This window comes from Numenius arquata, chromosome 9 (assembly GCF_964106895.1).
Source record: "Numenius arquata chromosome 9, bNumArq3.hap1.1, whole genome shotgun sequence".
Lineage (NCBI taxonomy): Eukaryota > Metazoa > Chordata > Aves > Charadriiformes > Scolopacidae > Numenius > Numenius arquata.
This window is the reverse complement of record NC_133584.1, coordinates 9,611,600-9,633,617: the sequence shown is the minus strand read 5'-3', so window position 1 is coordinate 9,633,617 and position 22,018 is coordinate 9,611,600. Positions and strand designations below refer to the sequence as shown.

The window sequence follows — 22,018 nt, the reverse complement described above, 5'->3', positions numbered from 1 at the left end:
ATCATTTGGGAATGCTGCAGGATCTCTAATGCCGCGATATTTGCCATGCGCTCCTGCCAACGGGAGCTGACCATTCCCTTGCTTAAGTTTTCCTTTCTGTGGAGATTGTTTATTTCCATCACATCCTACCACAGGACATACCCTCTGTGCAGCTCCTGCCCGAGGTGGCTGGAGGCGATTCTGTCTGTTAGAATCTGGGACAGGGATTTCACTGGAGGACTACATGTACCAGCACATGCATTTTTAACAAGTGAAGACAAAAAATTACAATGAAATAAATCACAAATGTACTTGTTCCTTAAGGAGTGCTGATGCATACTGAACAGAGAAATCTCTGCATAATTGATAAAGCAAATCCTTTCATTATTAAATTAAATCATCCACCTTCCAGATTTCACAGAAGACAAAAAGCAGTTGTGGTTGCTAAGAGGCAAATGTTCCTTATAATCATTGTACTTTAAGATCGGGCTTCCCTGTCCTGTTCTGGCTGCCTGAGCACAGTTAGAGTCGGATTCATGGGGGGAGGATATGGTCACATGGGGGAGGCTTCAGCCTCTGCAGAGGACATGACCGAGCCCCACAGTGGCTTGGCAATGGGCCCTGGCAGAAAGGTTTTGATTTGGAAATGCTCAAAGCAGTGAGAAAGGGTCCACCAAGAGCCATCTGACTTACAGTTTTTAAATGATCCTACTAAGGCCATTTATGGAACCTAGAAACTCTGCAGCCTTCCCTGAACAGGAAATAAGGTTCTGATCCCTATGGCTTTTTTGAGGGGGAAGGGAAAAGGGAAAAAAAACCAACAGGGAAATCTGTTATTGTATTTGTCCTTGCAAACTGGCAGGAACCAAAGCAAAACACCCTCTTCTATCTGGTTTGCCATGAAATAGTTATACTTATGTGAAATATTAATAAAGGGGTATTAAGATGCAAGTACACTCGAAGAAAATTTTCATTTCATCACTTGCCAAAGCAGAGCCTCACTCTGCATGCTGGTAAGTGCCTCCCAGGGGCATACGGCATTCCTCTGCTCCCCTTCAGTGTCTGCTGGAGTTGATCAGCAGTTTGCAGAGCTGGGCGCTTATAGAACAGTCAGGAATGTATGACTGCAATCAATTTTGAATACTGTTTCTGATGTATTTACATGCGATGTTCAAAATAATTTAAAACTCTAGTTTATGAGTGATCATGAATTTATTCTGCTAGAGGAAGTCTAGAAAATTCTTTAAGGATAACATATGAATAATTCAAGTACTAAATATTTCTACATACTTTTTGCATTTTATATTAAGTGTAAGCGAATTCATCCTGTTACAAGGATCTTAAACTCAGCGGTCCCAGTTTTCCAGTGCTTAGCACCTGCAGAGACCATCGTCCAGTCTGGATAAGCACATACTTCCCAGGATTTCCCAGTAATTTTTTGTTTCAGGGAGCTGATGACTGCCCAGCAGGGAAAGGAAAGCATGAACAGCTCCATTCTCCAAACACAGTCATCAGTTAATACTTCCATCTCCTGAGAACAAAGCTGACTTGTTCCAGAAGTGGATCCTTAGCTAGGTAACGCTTGTTAGCAACTGATATCAAAGATATAAACTGTTCAGAGCCACATGAGCTGAATGGTGGCTCACGTAGCTCACAGCTTTGTTTGACTTTAAAGATTATATATTGCTGTTGCAGTATGGTAAAGGCCAGTGGAGAAAAAATGGTTAACTGGGGGAAGAAAGGAAACGCCTAAGAGTCTGGAATTCCTACATGATCAAGGAGAAGACGAAAATCTGTTTGGAGGATACTCCAGTGCACCTAAGTTAGGAGCTACCCTCCCTGACTATGCAAGAAGGCTGCGTACTCAGACATTTTAAGTTTGAACTGCCTAGACATGGTTACCCAGAGCCATCAAAGATGCCACAGAGGATTCAAGACACCCTCAAAAAAATTCCAAGTATAACAGAGGACTAATGGGAGTCCTACAGCCTCCTGAAGCAGCAGCTGGAAGCCAAGTGGGACACCCTAAAGCATCTCAACTGGATCTGCTTGCCTGGGTCTGGGCAACAGACTCAAGCACAAGGTAGTTTGTAAACTCTCCCTCACAATTCCTAATTTTCAAATGTCATGAAGCACAGGTCCTGGAATAATCGGGATAGGTGTAAATTTAGTGTTACAGCAAAGTAGAATTCGTATTAGGGTGTGTGTATTTCATCTCCGGAAAGTGTAGGAGAGCTCTGAGGTGAGGTCCCAGAACAGAGAGTGACTCCCCCAAGCCTGCGGAACGGCACAGTGGTAGAGCCAAGAACAGACGTCAGGTTTTGCTGCGTCCCAGTCCAACGCCACTCCCGTTGGGCCATGCCGCCTTCCCAAACAGAAATATCAGTAACCTAAATAAAGCTCTAATGAGTTTGCATTCCTAATTACTTTGGTGGAATACAGTTCTAGCTGAAAAGTTCTATTTTTAGAATGTTTCCAGTAAGGATCCTGACGTTTCTTTCCAGAGACAATGTGTTTTCTGTTTATTTTAAAATAGAGGCTTAGTCTTCCGCTTCCCTAAAAATAAAAATTAGCTGCAGTAAAATTAATTACTGCAATGATTTGCCCTTTAAGAGGCTGACTGCAGTAAATTTAGAGCTAATAGGGTATGACAAGAATAGACAAGCTCACCTCAGATGACCTGAAAAACAGTATTTGTCATCGGCCTGTCCAATGCGGACAGACCCTTATTTGGACCAAATAAGCATCAGAAAGTGTAACAGAGACATTCTAGGTAAGACTACTTGCATCTATGTACCAGAACTTCTGGACTAAGTTGTCTGGGGCTAAAGTAAATGAGGTCAAACAGAAAGCCCTTTAATATTCCACAAATAATGCATATGGCACCTTTAGCGACCCCATTCAGTAAAGATGTAGCATGGACAGAAGTTCATGAGGCGCCCGGTTTTAAGGTCATTGGGATGAGTCCATGGCTCTGCTTACTGCTGGGCTTCAGGGGACTCATCTGCCACGAGCTACAGTTTCTCTGTCATCTGTTACCATTGATGTCCTACAGAAGTCTAGATGCTTTGTACCTACTTATGCAAAAACTGTTAAATCTATATTTTCATGTAAAGATTTGCTGTTTCACATCTGTTGCATTAAATAGGCTTCTTCACCAACAGAATAGCTGATTTTACAAGAAACAACTCTCTTTAATATGGAAACAGGCTTTCCTGATGGGGTTGGCTGATATGTCTGGCTTTTACCGAACTTCTTACCTTTGGGACACCTGTCTCACATTCTACACTGATCTTTTAAAAGTAACTGGGAAAATGACCATGTCTGTTTTGATTTGTATGTTTGCTATTTTTACTAAGATTTAGAACAAATACAGACTTGGTCCTTACATAATTCTGTGCATTTGTTCTCACAACACAGTGTGAGATATGACAATTTCTTATAATTTATTTGCTCTTTCAGGTAAAAAAGAATGCGCAGAATTAAAAATTCAGTTAGTTTTAATTATTTGCATGAAGACAAATATTTGGGATGTGCACAGGAAACAGAGATGTTATTCAAAATCTACACTACGGGAACACTTAAACTGCGAAGTCATGAATCTGAAAATATAAAAACGCCAGAACTCTGGCTACCTGGCTCTTGTATTTCTATCTTGTTTTCCCTGTTTTCCTTTTATTGTTTTTCTATCTTGGTTTCCTCCTGGGGTACAGTGAAAATGGGCAATAACTGACCATGCAATTGAAGGCTAATGTCATGGTCTCTGTATATACCTATGCTCATACCAAGAAGTAGGCGCAGAAGCTACCTGGGGTATAAAGCAGAACAATGAGGCTGGCACTGCACTGAGGCAACCACCTCGCTCCTAGCTGTAAAGATAGCTCCACCTCTGCATCTCCATTGCACAGGATCAATGAGTCTCAAGTAATAAGGGGTTTGTAAACCGGACCACAATTAAAGCAGTGTTAGTGTCCACAGAACTGACATCTCCTGCTTTAGAAAGGTGCAGATCTGCAACTTACATTGCACACTCTAGAGAACATGGCTTTTCCGTAGTTATATATATCTACCAAAGCTTTCCAGCCACGAACATTTGAAAATGACTTCTTACGGTCTTGACTGGCAGGGCTAATTGCATTATTAACTGTCTAAAGAAGGTTAGTATTGCAGAAGAGAGAAGTCTACTGGGCAGCATGTGGTGGGTACAGAAATCAGAGCTTGGGATGTCTGGCCCAGCGCTCTCCATCACGTTGCTACCAGGAAGTGTTCACTCTCTGCACAGGAGGTGATCTGCTGACATTCATTTTCTTTTTTGTAATAGCAGCGAAACTGGGCCTTACCCTTTTCACCAGACTTGATGAAGTCTATTTGATGTGTGTACTGCCAGTCCTGGAGAAAAATTCATTTGTAAGCATCATACTAACAGGCTTTCTGCTGATCTGCACATATTGTAAAGTTAAACTGAAATGGTGTTTCTACTTACTAGGAAAATATAATGAAGAAAAATATGTTGAAGAACAGAACAGACCTTTAAAAATGGAGAACATATCAGCCTAGAATGTAATGGCTTTATTGGAAAGTGTCTAAATTGCACTGCTTTTGTAACTCCTGTGCCATTAAGTGGCGTTAGGGCCAATGTACAAGGATCCCTTGGTCAGTGTGATATTGATTTTGTTTGTAGCATTGTCTGTTCTCTCAGAGAAAGAACATTGATATCAATCAGTGCCACCCTTTTGCAGGATTAATTTCTGTAAGAGTCTCTGACATACAGTGTCATTGGTCAGCTCCACAAGCCTTATTTATCCTCATTACTTCTTCACAACCCAGTTTCTTGTATCTTTTCTCTAGTTCCGTGTGTGCATGTATACTTGTATCTAGCATTCATAAAAGCCTTTTTAAGCAACAGATCTGAACCAGACAGAATAAACAGCAGCCATAGGAAGTCAGCTGCTGCACGCTTGGGTACCAGCATGAGGGAAGCACTATAGGAGCTTGCCTATATTCAGCCTTTCCTTCCTGGGCAAATGTTTCTACTCTCAATATTTCTCCTGTTCGTGCAGTTCAACAGAGTGCCAATAGCAGTTTAACTGCAAGCAGAGAGTCAGCAAGCATCGCAAGGACCACACCACTTTATCCCACTTGGAGCAAAGTTAGAAGATGACGGTGAAATGCTACACTGATTTTCCAACCAAGGGAACACCACCTGCAGGAAGAGACCAGATGAGAAGAACATCACAGGAGATGAGCGTGGGTATAGTTGTATAGGCCAGTGGAAAGCAAATATAATCTTCAAGTCCATTCATAACTCAGCCTCTATGCTGTGCCTAGGGTTTACTGCAATGTTTACAACTTTCCTGGAGTGAGAAATATCACTGCTAAAATAACTTCAAACTATAGACATACAGAGATACAGCGCTGACTCCTCCAAAATGAATTAATTTACACAGCCTCCCCCTCTCTCTCTTTGCAGGACACATAAATAGATTCTGTACAGAGAGTCTCTCGAAAGAGTTTGCTTGAGGCAACCCATAGACGAGGTATCAAGTCAAAGAAAAAAAAAATAATCAGAAAGCCTATAACATATCACCAGCCTGGAATATTTCTGTTGCCTGAAGGCGCTTAACTATAGGCAAAAAAGTACATGATATATTTACACCCAATCTCTTTAGGAAAGAAGATACACTGGTATTTTATGAGATGTTAAAGGTATCTTTCAAAAATGCAGCTGAGCGAGAGTTAGAAATGACAAGTCACATTTTTTCTCTCCCTCTCAATTACAGTGAGCCTATGTAGGTATTAAATAAAACCCACTCCCTCATTCTCCTTTCATGCCACTTCTATTCCAGCGAAATTGAAATCGCTTTGATGGAGTAACTCTTTACTCACAGAACAGACGATAAGGAGACAACCAGCAACAGCATCATTACTATCACTCCAAGGAAGTGCCATCTTCCAAGTAGCACATAGCTTCAACAGAAAATCAAAGGCATCACATATATTGTTTGGCACCCTGCTCTAAAAAAACTAAATCAAAGTAATTGATACCTTTCTCACTGCTTATTTGAGGTCTGAAAATAACAGAATAAAAAATACTGCTTTCACAATACAAATTAAAATGGAAAGCCTTCTGCAAGTATCACTTGTTGCTCAGAGGGTGAAAAAAAAAGTAACATAGGGAGACACTTCTTATCCCTTGTTTCCCTGAATCACTCCAGGCAAGTGAGCAGTGCAGGCCAGCTGGAATGCGCTACCCCTCCTCTCAGCAGACAGCACTGCAAAATATGCACTACTGCTAAGAGTTACCTTCCCCTGAAGTACTGGAGTGGCCGCAGGCACCGGACATATGAAATACCAGCAGTTTTTTAAATGAAAGTTTTATGCAGACTGTAAAAAAGCCCAGTAAATATAATGGAATATTTATCTGACTAAAAGCTAGGGTGTTTGGACTTTGGATCAGACCCACTGTTGACTAACCTTGCCACTTACAAACTTTAGTAAAACACAGTTGGATTTTTTTCCCCATTTTGATAAAAGTTTGAGTTGCCAAAGGTAACCTACCCACATCTGTTTCTGACCTTCCAACTTCCAAAGCCAACCCCAGTTTATTACCTGAGGTAAGAGGTTAGTTTACTGGGGAGAGCTGTACTTTTTAACATTATTCCAATATCACACCTCTGCTTGCTGACGTGCAGTTGGCAGGTCAGTCTGCAACTCTCACCCCTCGTGCAGTGTGTGAAGAGGCTGTCAATGAGGACCACCTCTACAGTAACTCCAGGACTGTGTGTTTAACTATGAAATCCTAATGCCTTTATCTCACTATGTGCATCAGATAACTTCAAAATCAGCAAAGTCATATTCACAAGGATCCAATTGCATGTTATTGGCAGGGTTTAAATTTTGAACTGCAGAGTCCTCAATGCTGCCCAATTTCCATTCAGCTGAAACTAATTAACTTTCAGCAAAGTGGCTGACCAAGTTTTAGCCAAGCACACAGGTTTTCACATTTAATTCTTAATCACAGTGCAGATGAGTCGTTTGGTCATACCAACACAAGACACTATTTCCAACTCTACTTGACCTAACACTGAGAGGAGACTAGCAGTCCTCATTCCTTACTCCGTTAATTTTGCATCAGCAATGCATAACCTTTCTCTGGATCCTTACCCTTACTGAGCAATGCAAACCATTTTCAAGTGAGATGAAAATTATTGCACAGAATTCACTAAGATTTCAGCAAGTCCTTTACCTGAGAAGGTTTTTTCACTATTAAGAAGTGGCATGCACGCTGGGCCAATCTGCCCAATATACACCCCAAGTTTCGAGGTAGCAAAATAGGAAATTTAACATTTCTTTGTAACTGAGAGAATAGCACATATGACCACCAGCATGATGACTATAACCATTTAACACCTCTGAACACCTCTGCTATAGAAGCAGAACTGGGAGGAAATGTACAAGATGGCTTTGTAAGGGGACACATTTCCAGGGCATGGTGTGTGGTTCAGCCTCTTGACTTCCATTAGCGTTAATGGGAAAAATACAGCTATGTCCCTACCCTCAGGATGCAGCCCAAGAGGATATTTTTACCTGTAAACACTCCAATTTAGTACACAGCACTGCATGCAGTATTCCCACCTCTGCCTCCATTTCATCAGCACAGCTACTGCCACGTGCTTGCTTTGCAGCAAGACAAGATTTATGGAAGCTTTATTTTTGCACTCATTTTCCCTGGGTTGAAACAGAGACAAAACCACAGCTTTTAGGTGAAAGGGCTGAGTAAATTTACCGGAAAGTGCTAAAGAAAGAAAGAAAAAAGTGGACATGACATGGTAGGAAGAAGCTTGGGGGGAGGGGTGGAACAGGTGACATTTTTCACCTCTTCATATACTGACATGCAGGAAGGTACTTCAATTCGAAGTCTTACAATATGTAAACCAGTATTAAAGAAATATATGTCCTCATTAATGTGCTTTACACTTCTTATGCCATGTTGCTCCTTCACTTGCTTCTCAGTCACAGGGAGCCACGTTGTGATGTCTCCCTTCAGCTGCCATCAGGTTTTGTTCTGCTGAAACAAATGCACTGCCGCTTGCAGTACTTCTACAGTGGAGCAATTTATCAGGCTCTGGATATGAAAATAAAAGAAAACTAGAAGAAAGGCCAAATGACAGCCAAGTTAATTGTTGCATTTCTTTAGAACTGTGATAGAGTACAGATAAAAGCTTTATAAAACAGGTTCAAGGATGGATTTACTGCAACAGCCTGGAGAGCAGCTGCCTCTTCCCTTTCTACAACCTCCTCTTCTACGTGTCCTCTGCTATTGCACAAAAGGCTCTACCAACCCCCTCTGCCCCTGACCCCATCCCAGCTCCGGCTGCCCTTCAGCTGCCAAACTGAAGTAAGTCCTGGCAGAGAAACTCCCAAAGTCTGCCTCAGGCTCAGCCTGACCTGATCAGACAATTCTTCCTACTCCACCCACTGGACTGCCAGCCCATGCGACAAAAAAAGTAACATCCAAACATTGCTTCTCTACTGGTTTTTTTTGTGGCACTAGCACTGGTCTCCTTCCAGAAAGCAGAGACAAAACTGTCTCTAACCAGGCAACTGGCAGGCAAAGGATCTCCTGTCATTCAGAGCCATATTAAATTTTAGTTTTGCTTGATGGTATAATTGTGCTGTGACTGAAGATCGCAGCCAGCAGCAGCTCACTGGGCTATATGTGCATTTTGCACCAACTTGACTTGTGGGAAGCTCAGTAGAGTTTATCCAGATGATGTGCAGGACAGAGCTAAATTCCACTTTCCCTCCATATTCTCAAGAGGATTTTGGTACTGTCCCACCTCCAGTTCAGCCTGGGGTTCCTCCCCCGGGGTCCTCCCAGCACGTGATCCAGCAGATAATGAGCAAAGAAGAGAACTGGGCACTGCAGAGTGCCTGCTACTTCCCACATCATTTTCCTCCCTGGCAGACAGAACATATTAGAGACACTGCAGTTCCACAAGCCTAGATCTCCGTTGTCCCTCACAGTGTTTGTATTACATGCATCTGGGTTTCAGAAGAAACCAGTAGATTGTCAGCAGCATAAAGCTGCAGGGAAGGGTACCGGAGTTGCCTGTACTCAAGTCCTAAGGTCTTCTTTAAGACCAGAATTAGGATCAACTCTCAGTGAGTGCAGCAGTATCTCTGATCAGTCAAGGGACCAACTAATTTCCATGAGATTAGGTCAATTCTTTTTGATGGCAGCCTGCAAAAAACTGCAGAGAACTTTAAAGTACTGCCAGTAGAGGCAGAGCTTAGAACAGATGTATTGCAAAATAATCAGAGGTTTTGTTGGTAAGTAGAAGGGAAAACACAGTCTGCACATATGGATGTTTCTGGAAATGAAAAACAGAATGCTTCAAACCCTGCCCTTGCAGTAACTTTTTTGTGTGGTCTGTTGAAAGCTTGAAGAGCAGCCACTGTACAGACACTAGAACTGGCTAATAGCACAAGACTGGGTGAGGAACTGGAATAAATTAGTGAACACTAATAAGTAAGTAAATAAATAATGGTATGGAGTAAATTAGATACTCCACAAAAAAAAGAAGGCTGAAAAAAGAAGATGGATCATTCCTGAATGGTATTGCAACTGACCAGCACTATTTCAGTGGCTTTGGAGAGTGGTTTTTGTTGGAGCAGACACAAAGCCTTTTCACTCTAAACTACATTCAAGTATGTGACTGAACTTTCTCTTTCCCATCCTGCTTTTCTCTGGTTTGACTCCAGTTCTGAGTAAACAGAAGCACAAAACTAATAGCTGCAAGATCTCACCACCAGTTCTCTGGTAACACAACTTGCAAGACAACGGAGAGCTGCTGCAATCCCTGCTGCCCTCTCAGAAACAACATGCCAACCAAGCGCCTTGCATGGAACACAGCTGCACTGCATCTCCTGAGGAGCATCATCATTTTAATGTCATCAGATTAATGTATTTCTACCTCCAGATCATTACAGATACTTACAAAAATAGGATAGCTTAATATAAATCAACATGCACACGCAGACACAGAAAAATTTCTTTAAACAATGTCAATTTTATAAATCAGTGCCAGTAAAAATCTCACTCACTGCTATGAACTCTGGAATTCAGCCTTAAGGTGATCTGCAGCAGAAGTATACATCCTAATTACATTTCCTTACATAAGCAACACTAAGTAACGGTCTACAGAGAAAGTAGGAGTTATTTCAAGTTAACAGTTTACCTTTTAGTGATTTCATGGCTTTTTAAAATAACATAGAGCTACATGTCTATTATTTCAGACAGGTCCCTCAAACAAAACACAAGCATGAATGTGCTCTCTTTTGTGGGAGAAGCCCTCCTTGCCTTTCCTTTCCCCTCATACCCATCCCTCTACTGAAAGGGTGATCAGACCATTCTGCACAGCCCGCTCTGATTCTTGTCACTGCCCCTTGTGCCAAAAGCTTCCTCAAGCCAGGTTGTGTCCCAGGGAACTTGTGCCATTTGAAAGGCTGAAGTAGTAGGTCACCCTGTAAAGGATATAAAACTGCTGCCACAGGTACCCCGAGCAGGATGTGCTCTGAGTTTGCTTCTGGACCGCAGCATGCTCAGACCAGGCTATTCTCCAGTATGTCACTTCTTTTCCTCCTGAACTTTCTCAGAGAAACTTTGGGCAATTATTCTCTCATGGAATAATGCTTGTTCAAGCCTGCTTTTATTTGCACGCTACATCTCATCTCCCTTTTCTCTCTCCTCTCCTGTTCAATCTGCGAAGTGGCTATGAGAAGGATTAATAAAAGGCACAACAGGCCCTTAGGAAGGTGGTGACCTTGTACCATTTTGGCCCTGACCAAAATGTTCTGGTTTATTGCACTTGGTAAAGCAGGTTTTATTCCAAATGGGACATCTGCCAGCTGCAGCAATGCACATTGTATTACTCGTTCAGCAGCAGCAACTCTCACAATGATTTCCCAAATATCTGGCTGAAGTTGACTGCAGTTCTCCCAACTGTAACTTCATCAACATGGTATTTTCTAGACTTGGTTACTGCAATACTCTCCATTTTGTTGCAGAACTGCAAATTGCTTGGTTGTGTGAGTAAAAGATCCTCCCTGTGAACATAAAGGAGCCCAGAGGCACAACAGCTGGAGGGGGAACCCCAATAACAGCATCAGAGAAATGGAGCACCCCGACCTGGCTGCTCTCAGGGCTATCATGGGGGCTCTTAATTTCAAAAGCTTTCAAAGCAGGTAGTACAACAGAAAAGATAAAAGAATTTTAATGTGAGAAAAGTGCATTCTAATTTTCTATAAGACAACTCACTGTCCATTTTTCAAAAAGTATGTGCAGAAGGACTGAGGTCATGGTTGTCTCAAGTTCTCAGGCCGAGCATCTATGCCCTTCGCTATGTGGAAATTCAGCATGTAAGGGTACATTTACCATATCACTTAACAGCTAAACTGAAAATCCATGTGTAATTGCTATTCCTCCTCCTACTGTAAGTTATTACAAGTTCTGCTTGTTGAAAAGAAAGCTGGAAGTACTCCAATAAGAACATCTCTATTTCTGTGATCAAGCACTTACAGTCTGAAAGCACTGAAGATGAGGAACTTTTACCCTATGAGGATAATCATCCATTTCTTTGTAAGGTTTGGTACCTTCTTCCCAGTTGGCTAGCTTAATTGACAAATTAAGCAGAAGTATATGGCAAATAAATGCTGGGGAAAGACTCCTTTTTGAACAAAGGTGAGAAATGGAGAGTGATGAGGAGAAAGTGACTTTTCTTAGATACTTAGGGACTTCCAGACAGGATAAATAAAAGGGGTGGCTTTCAACTTTGGCCCAAATTGATCTTTCATCCAACATACCTCTGAGAAATGCATTAACGTTATTTTTACAATGCTTGCTGGAGTTCTATATTCTGCCCTTTTTCAGCAGCAAAGCAAATGTCAGCGCTGTGAAGCTCTGGAAGCTCATGCTGAATGTCAGAAACACTGAGATCTGTAACTTAGAAGCCTTGAACTTTTAGACCATAGGAGCCTTAATGCCTGGCAACTGCACACTGAGTTATAAGTTGGAAAATGTCAGAAAAGACTGAATTGGGATTCCTTGTAATGCAAGTAGTGAAGAAGTATGTCCAAAAGTGGCACATAAAGCCCCAGAGCAAATAAAGTCATCCACATGAAGTCATTGCCAGCTGCTTCACATGAGACGCTTGTACCTGCTGTAATGGAAGTCATAGGTCTAGCAATTTGAAATGGGAGTCACAGGAAATGGCAAAAGGAATTTTTAATTTTTTTTTTTTTAAACACCATCTGGAAACTACTGCAAGGAGAGTCACAATTAATGATGAATCTAGTGAAATACTGACTTTATTAACCAAACTATACATGGCACACAAGGGGTTAGCAAGAACTAGTAGATTAAAACCAGGTTGAGTCATCGTTTACTTTTTGCACAGAAACACGGTAGTTCATCACTGCACGCTGCACCAGAAGTGAACATTTGCTTTTTCATGAAGGGATGATCAATCAAATCTGAAATATCAAATTCCTACTTTGACTCAAATCATAAACTTGTGTTTATCAGAGGGAGAAGGGATTCCCTTATTTAGATATAAAACATATCTTATACATCCTACCTATGAATGTGCCAAAGGTCCACAGCAAGTTGATCCAGCTTTGAAGTCAGCCCTGCTTGGAGCAGGAGGTTGGATTAGGTGACTTTCAGAGGTCCTTTCCAACCTAAAGCCTTCTGCAGCTCCTTTCTTGTGGACTTCACACAGGCTCCTACCCCACTCCCATAGAATGTAATGGCAAACATCTACTGGATTCCACAGTGCACACCCAAACCCTCAGAGTTTAGTTAACTTGACCAGGCAGATTGGCTTTGGCTTCTGACCTCATTGTGCCCCAAATTCCTGCCTCCTGCATCACCTTGGGTTTGTGCTGGGAGGAAGGATTGGGGTTCTAGGGATCAGCAGGTATCAGAATTCAAATAAGCAAGGAGAGACTGTGCCAACTGTGGAGTTCACTGAAGTGACATGTTGGAAAGATTAACAGAAGCTACAGTTCTGCAAGAGATGCTACAAAAGCTGACAGTCTCACCTAGTTCAGCCAACACTCGCTCCAGAAGACAGGGTTTTCATAACCCAGGACAGGTCAAGTCCTTCCCTCTCATTCGGACCTTAAAATCCAACTTCCTTAATGGAAGTTTCCCCTTCCAAACATTGGCAGGACACCTTGGGAAAAACTAAGCCTTCCAGGAAAATAATATTGACCATCTTCCATTGTTCTTAAGTAGGGCATAAACGTGCAACTACATCCCCTGGAAACGTGCTTCTCAGATTTACAGCGACTTCTGCTTGTTTCAGTGGAGACACCTAAACCCCTTTGACAGGCAACTGATACCTTAGTTTGTGTGACCACTGAAGGACAGGGGGAGAATAACTGCTCCATCTGACACAAGAAACAGCTTTTCCCAAATATAAAATCATCCTCCTGAGCATTTAAGTTTTCAATTAAGATTTTGTTCATTCCTCAGAAATCCTCTCAATGTCACAATCCTAGAGAAAAACTGAAGATAGGCTTTTCCTATGCCAGTATGAACTTCTCACTGTGCCAATATAGCAGAAAAAAAACAGTAATTTTGCTACATGCTACAAAGGCTCCTGAAATTTAATAAAATAAAATGAAAATCTGAACTCAAATACTATTACTATTAATTACTCAAATAGCAATTTTTTTTTTTTTTTTTTTAATACTTCAGTGTTCTTTGGTTTAGTCCTTTTGCATGTGTTTCCTGGTTGCTCATGCATAATAAATTGAAAGCCTGATACTGGCTCCTTTTAGATTCCACCAAGGGAAACTTCCAAAGGTGAGCAGGCAGAATTGACATTTTAAGTTGTCTCAGAGTCAATTTACAGCAGCAATGGGAACCTGTGACTGTGTCACATATGAAAAATGAAAACTGTACTTACATGTACACAGAACTTCCCTGGTTTATCTTGAAAATGAGTATATACCTATGCTGCCAGAGGACCATTATCTACACTATTTATGCAGACCAATATTGGGTGCTGAAGCACAAATGCCTGGCTAGCATGGGAAAGGTGCACACAGAAGGAGCAGATAACTGCACGATACAGTGTTATCTCTTTGTACTCCTCAGGCCACTCTGAGATGCTTTTTAGAGTTCAGTATGCGATGAAAGCAGCATGTTAATTCCACAGGGATAAATGGCTATTGCTCATTTCTATTTCCACTAAAGATGTCACACTGCAGGCTCCCCTGGTGCCTCATGGCAGTGTTTGGCCTTCGGTTCATAGTCACAAATTTTTAGGAGACAGAAAATGCTCATACTCATTGCCCACTTAACAGGCAGTTGACAAGGAATGGCTAACAATCGTTCCCTTCTTTCATTAAGAGCATTCAACCTGCAGTAGCTGTTGTGACATTTTTCCGCTTAAACAAACACTGATTATAGAAAAAAAAGTAAAGCTTGGCAGTTCTCCTTTAAGCCCATGTTCTTACATGCAATAATAGCTGTCCTTTTGCTGAATCTAATTTCAGTTTGCCATTCTACAGATGGCAGTTTTGGGCAATTCTCTCTCACAGCTCTTCTTTAGTGTTGAACCCAGCTCTAGTCAGAAGTCAGTGCAGACCCTGCCAGTACGGGCACTAACAACAAGGTGTGTCATGGCAGAATCAAAACATCTCCAAGCTGAGGAAATCAGTGATTCTGCTGTTCTTGATATGCCACAACCAGCAAGGCAAGGAACAGCAAATGAAGACTCTGCACTTGGAACAGACCATAATCCTGCAATCTCGTAACTGAAAGCAAACCCCAACTTTTGCGGCAATGGTGGTATATTCAACAGGAGACACCTTTAGGTGAAAGAGTCACATAGCAAGATTGGAGCTTGCTCTATTCATTTTAGATGGCATGTCCTTAAAGGCTACAGGTTTTGATATTCCTCTTCTCCCAAGCTGTGAAAAGCTCTGTTGGATTCAGTACAGTGCACAGCAAATGTGAGAGAGCAGAATCAGAACCTCAGTGCAAAGAACTACACAAGGTGAGGTTACAGACACCTTTAGCAAGTCTTTCAATTTCAAGTGCTAATGTATCAAGACTCCACCTTCACTTTTTTCTCAAAGCTCCTGAAAACTAGTAAGTTTCTCAGAATTTCTTCTTCCCAAGAACTTTCCACAATCTAAAGGAAAGGGATGAAAAATATAATATATGGAATCTTTTTGTTTGAATCTAATAGGAATCTTTGTGCCCAGATTGAAATAATGCATTTATCCGTGGACTTACCATATAGGTTTGGTTTTGCAGTTCTCTTTATCCCTACCAAAAATGTAAGGATGACAAAAAAAGTCACCAGATGCTTGGAAATACTCTTGAAAATGTAATCTTTTGGAGTCTTTTGGAGAGAAAATTCCTATTCATTAAGATGAATTAATATAATTCATGCTGAATTCTTACCTTATACAGATCGTGCAGCTGCACACAAAATAATCATAATAATTAAAACCCCATGATTAAGAAGACAAGTGAGAAATTATTGCAGGATCAGAATCTGCAAATATGTGCAAGATTACTAAAATATACAATGCTAACTATGATTTTTGCTAAAGGTAGCTGCACTACCAATAGGCCTAATAGTAACTTCAATGTAAATGAAAATTATTCTTAGCTTTTGGTAAGGTAATTCTTATTATCAGAAAAAAAATAAGGGCAAATTCGTATTTTACCTGCCGAGGGGTCCTCTCTGATTTACTCCTGCACCATTCCCAATCTGTGAGTTCAGGTTTATGGCTTTCCTCATGAGACAGTCTCCGTTCTGGTCCTTCAAAAAAAGTCGATTTATCAAAATTTTTGACCTCTTCTCTGCTAAAGGCTCCCAGCTTGTCGGGAAGGAGGCGGTCGGTGCTGCTCTCCTGGCCTGGCTCCGGCCGGCCATTGGGTCCCTCTGGGGCGCCCCGGGAGCTGTCCGCCAGGGCCGTGGTGCTGAACGCCGCCTCCCCAGCGCGGGGCCGATCGCCGCTTCCTCGCCGAGGTTCTTTGGAGTTACCGCAGTCGTAGCTCACCAGGTTGTGATAGGATGTAGATTTATCATCACCATCGTGGTGGTGGTTGTCATGGGATATTTTGTAGATTCCATAGCCCTGCTGGAATGACAGGTTGAATTCGAATGCCCTACGTTTGGCTAAGCAGAGAGGAAAGGAAAGTCACATTAAAAGAGTCAAAACCTAAAAGAAAAATGAGATTGCATACACAATGAAAATGACATTCTAAAACATGGAATAAATAATTTAACTACTGCTAGAGACAGGCAATTTTCCTTCCATAAAAAGAATGAATTGTTGAGAAGAAAGACTTCTCAGATAGTATGTTATTATACCGCCTTCCTAACAAATTCAGAAATTACACATTCCAAAGTTAATGGATTCCCAGGAACTGGTAGATTATCTGCCATTTTCAAAAACACAGGATATATGATGTTTTATGGGATATACACAAGAAGAAAATACCTAAATTTTTAAATAGTCTGTTTGCCAGGGCCTGTTTCAGCTGTATTCCTAAAGGTCAAAAATTGTACAAAATGATAAAACATTGCTGAGAATCGATAACTAAACTTGAATATCAATAATCAAGAAAAGCAGAATTTTACCATAAAAAATAAATATTTGAAGTAAATACACAATGAATTTTTTGTATGTTCTCCATTCTAAATTCAGTGCTCCAACTACTCTTACAAAGTAATTGAACAGTTAAATAAAAATTCCCAATTATTATTTATACCCTTCCATTCTTCCTTCTTTCTAACACAAACCACCTGAGATTCTCCATCCTCCCCCTTTTCACCTTACATTATGTAGTAACTAAAGAAGTGCCTTTTATTTAACTAATGAAATCATCTTCCCACCAAACCTTTCATGCTAAATTATACAATAAACAGTATGGGGATACATTTATACAACTTCTATTTCTACTCAACAGGGTTTTTTTTGCTTACTAGATTACATTTACATGTGGGTGAAATTCTGATCTTAGCAGTCATTGCATTAAAAGTTGAGAATAATCTTTAGTACAAATATCTAAAAGTGACAGATTTATTTTAAATAATTTTATAATTGCTACTTTTCCATCTGTTGTATATTTATCTGTCTAGATAGCGTTATTAAAAATATCTGAAATAAGCTGCCTTCTTGATGGGCTACAGCCATCCTCTCTGGGAAAGGGTTTGAAAAGGCATCAGTTGCAGCACAAGCCATTCTGCACTTGGAAAATGTGTGCAAAGTAAGTGAAAGCCATGAATGAGAATGACTTTAAGATTCAGGAGCTTTCTGTCTCCCTAAAGGTGCAGTGAATGTCAGGAATCCATCCACTGATGTCAGAGGACTCCAGAGAATGTGAAACACCCAGATCCTCAGAAGTATATAGCTCTTAACTTTTGTAATTGGACTAGATGGTCCTTGTAGGTCCCTTCCAACTGAACTACTCTACTCCTATTCTATTCTATTCTATTCTATTCTATTCTATTCTATTCTATTCTATTCTATTCTATTCTATTCTATTCACTCCATTCCAACTCCAACTTCCTAAATAAAACTAGCCAGCACTTTCAATTCCCCTTGGACCAGGCCTCGAGAGAACTGTATCAAAACAGCACTGCAACTCTCACTTCTGAAAGATTAATGCATAAATCTATAATTTTTATATGCTAGTATAATTGCAGCATTATAAATAGGAAATAAAAATTATTTTATGTTGTTATTCTTGATAATAATTATGAACATGAATCAAAAAATCAGTTATTGTTCTGTATTCCTTCCTTGTAAGCTTCCAAACTGAAATTTTTACCAGAATGTATTTATTGTATGTTAACAGAGATCTAACAGATACAGATGTATTTAATATCCTGTGGTAGATTTCTGTCCTTCAGATTTTCCATAATTACCTATTGTTGAATGGCTAATTTTTTTAAAGTTTGTACATTTTAAGTTTTCCCAGAAATTAATCACTAATCAAGATACTGAACTTACATTAGTAGGTATAATAAACTTCAATAAAACATTTTAATAAGACATATTTCTCTCAGAGTCATACTGAAAACATATTTTCATCTGTAATTCCAAACGCAGTCCCTCTGTGCAGACCCAAGAAGAGTGGAGACTGAGGTATTTTATAAGTAACTGTAGCCAGGAAATTTACAGGGAAGCCTTATGCAGTCTTTTAGCCACAAATATGACAATGTTATTCATGCTCACAGAAGCCTAAATGTGTTTTTAAGTAGCGAAAAGTTCATGGAGCGACAGCTGTATTTCTTTGTCTTCCATTTCTCTTACTGAGTATTACCACATGATCAAGTTCTTTATGAGAAGAACAAAAGTCGTGTAACTGCGGGAGACGGGCTGTGGCAGTCAGCGTGTGCAGGGCTCCTACAGCTCGTTTTACATGGAGGCCCAGAGAAAACCAGGGCTTTAGAAGATTCCAAGAAGGTTACCAGTGAAGGTCTGGCATCCTCTGTTACACAAAGGTAACCTTTCAAGGTAAACTTTATAAACACGTAGGGAAATATTTTTAGGCAAAAGCTGTGTAGGAGTTCCTCAGCTTTCAACAAGCAGCATGAACACAGTGAGGCACAGGCCCCTCCCAGAACTCACGTCCTTTGCTATTTGCTTATTGGTGTTGCTGTGATTTCTGCTTAGTAGCGGGTGTACAAACAACAGCTCCTCTCCTTCTTACAATTTGCTCACAATTAGCATGTTTTTTTCCTCCACAACATTAAACATGCTTAGCATGTTCCATGTATTTGATCAGTAGAAGTCAGATTTGGTATATACATCCTTCCCAGGGCAGGAGAGGAGAGTGAAACTAGGATTCAGAGTCCATCGGACTCTACTAAAAGGTCTGACAGTGACCTGGGAAAATCAGCCAAGCTTCTGTGCCGCAGCATCCACTATTTCCATCCAGCTGTCTCACATTAACGTTGTGAGTCTCCCATATCTACACAACTCAGGTAAACGACTCAAGGAGTACAAAGCATTGTTACTGACACTACCTCCCTCTGCTCTTTACTACAAGATACATTCCAGCTGCGTGTCACCCTTCCATACTCACTTTTGAGTTCTTCTGAAGACACTGCATACGAATTCCTCCTGCAATTAATGATGCAGCCACAGGGCAGGTGGATCCAGTGTTCTGACAGGACAAATACTGGGGTGACTGTGGCAGCCAGCAAGGTCAGCAGGAAGCTAAGTATCTCAAATGAAAGGCTTTGAAAGCCAGTGATGTGCTGGACAACCATTTGTATCTGAAAGGCAGAGCATTTTGAAATTTAAATCGCTTCAGGCACATGAGATACTTCCAGGAATAAACAGAACATCTCACTGTGAATATGACACAACTAAAAGACACAGGTTGTCATCAATGTTTGCTGAGCCTAACAATTTTGTTTCTAACAGAGAGTGGAGAAAACACACTGACAGAGGCTCTCCTCCTCATTCTGCATTTCTCAGAAAAACCCTTGCTTAAGCTAAATATAGATGCCTGAGCACTGTTAAAACAAGCAACTTGCAATCCAAGCAGCTCAGAAGAGACTGTGAGCTCAGTCTCTCCTGCATGGTACTGAGGAACCCCAACTCCAGATGGCGAATAGGAGAGAGAACTTGGCACCGCACAGGGCTGTGCTGCAGATGCTCTGTAATGTCCTCTTTCCCTTGAGAGAAGCTCAGATGTTGAGTCTACACACACCCTGGGGACAGGGGTAACACTGCCCCAGCCCCATGTTCCTTGTTCTCATCCGACTCCTTTCTAATTATACATGAAAGTACCTGTTCCAAAATATACCAGTGCATGCACATGGACAGTACTCCTTCGCACCCATCCCACCACCCCAATGCTACAGAGATTACAAAGATGCAAGCAAACCCCATTTTTCTAACAAACTCCTATTTTTTAACCAGTCTGGCAAAGGACGTGACTCACAGCTGTGAGGAGAGGCAGAAGAGCGAGCTTAGTACAATTCACAGACCCCATAATGCTGAACCAATGCTTGTCAGAGAGCTGGCAATACAAAAGGGTGGACCTTATTCATCCCTGTATTCAGGAGATACAAATGATGTGATGAGAGTAACATACTGATGAATCAGGCTCTGCCAAACCTGCTGAAAGCCAGTTTAATTAATGTAGTGACCTGCTTAAAAGGACTTTTGCCAGCACAAACTATACTATAAGGAACAACTGCAATGGCTACTGTTCATCTGTTTCAATACATGGCACACCAACTCCCATCCCACTTAAAGGTAAGTAAACATTAGAAAGTAAAGCAATCTGATGATTTACCATCATTGGAAGCCAGAGTATGACTTTTGTCAATGCAAGAATCAGTGAGAATCGTTTCTGGGCAAAGCCCACCATGAAGCTCCTGCTCTGTACGTTGTTCATGCAACGGGGCTCGAGTGCACCGCTCTCAGCCACACCTTTCCTAAAAACCGCCTCTGAACTCGGACATGCATTTTGGAAATGCTTCAGGATTTTATCCACAGGGTCCACCGGTGACAAAGATGGGGTAGCAGTACTGCAGCCTGCAGGTGTCCCAGGGGTAATGTAGCCTCGAGAGATTTCCTGGTAATCAATGTGTAATAGCTGTTGCTCATCTGAACACAACAGCTGGTAAGTTAGAGGAACAGAGAGCACTGTGAGGAGGCAAAAGCACAGCGAGTAGACAATAAATAAAAACAAGATATAGGAACTGGTACAGTCTGTGAAGCAGCCCCAGGAGGTAGGGATGTACTTGCCCCAACCACAGAGAGGCAAAATGCAGATCAGCAAACTGAAAATCCAAATGGTAAAAATGGCCCGCACCATGCTCACTCGTCGCTTGGAAGTGCTGCAGCTCATTGTCTCACTTTTGTTGATAGTGTAGAAGTTGTAAGAAACTATAAGAGATCCTTTCAGGTTGCTAGAAATACCCTGGAATAAATAGATAAGCGCTGAGGTAGTGCACAGAGGCTGTGGGAGGACATTACTAGACCACTGGGTGAGCATGAAAATAATCACTGGCACAATGCTGATCAAATCATCTATTGACAAAGAGGTCACAATCATTGAAACCGTGGTTTTGTTTTGCATTTTCAGCAGGGAAACTAGTGAATAAATGCTGCCCAGAAGTGCTGCGAATGCAATGATAGAAGTCAAGCAGAAAAGAAAGACATTCAAAGTTCTCTGCTCACTAGGCTTATCCATAATGCTATGATTTTCAGCAAAGAAGCTCGTCCCATTGAGTGACAAATTACTAGGCGTTACCGACATTGTCCTTGGCAAATTTTTTTCTTTGCCTTCTCACTGACTCTGCAAGTTTTCACTAGCTGAAACCAGAACTGTTAGCTCCACATCACAAGTTTCTTTGTTTTCCTAGACTTTTGTGGCATCTGATGAAGAAATATTCAGGTGAAAGCACCCTTGATAACCAGAACAAGTCATGCTCTCGAAAAATCAGGCAACAATGAAGTATCAAAGGTGCTGAAAAAAATGCAGTTCTTCATAATCCTTTCAGTACTGGAAGATGGTTAATTTAGGCTCTTCAGGTAATAACATGCCATTCACTTTTGACAGATATCAGTCAATGTGCCTTACTCACGAATTCAGTTGAAACGAAGGCAGAATATCAGGTATGTTCAAGCTCTAGTAGCTCAGGGAGAAACATAGTAGAAAGGAGAGGCTGTTGGATTCACCCTGCGCTGTTCTGAGCTGCAGGAGGGAGGAGTCAGATGCAAGCAGGATAGCGGAGACGAGGGGAGTGAGTATCTTCTCAGACGGAGCTGCCTCTTAGCTGGATCAGAAGACTGAAACAGTGTCCCTGTTAAGCCACACCTCCGATGCTGACACTGAAATCCAATGCAAATACTCAGATCTGATGTCAGCTGTAAATGTCATTCCCGTAAAGCCCATGGCTGCTCCGGGGCTGTGCATCACGAGCTAGAGTGCCGCTTTTATTCTTTCACACTTCTGTACCCCAAGCTTAGCGAAGGG

At 41.3% G+C, this 22,018-nt stretch overlaps 1 protein-coding gene across 1 annotated transcript in view; it reads right to left on the bottom strand.

Annotated features, from left to right (window-relative positions):
* The window catches only part of GPR149 (G protein-coupled receptor 149), a 28,080-nt gene extending 6,782 nt beyond the window's left edge, over positions 1-21,298 (bottom strand). The window contains exons 1-3 of the mRNA XM_074153914.1: positions 20,330-21,298; positions 19,106-19,298; positions 15,733-16,187 (exon numbers count right to left, since the gene is read on the bottom strand). Of these exons, the coding sequence (XP_074010015.1) occupies positions 15,733-16,187; positions 19,106-19,298; positions 20,330-21,298 (1,617 nt within the window). The remainder of the gene's footprint in view (positions 1-15,732; positions 16,188-19,105; positions 19,299-20,329) is intronic.
* Positions 21,299-22,018: the final 720 nt, after the last annotated feature.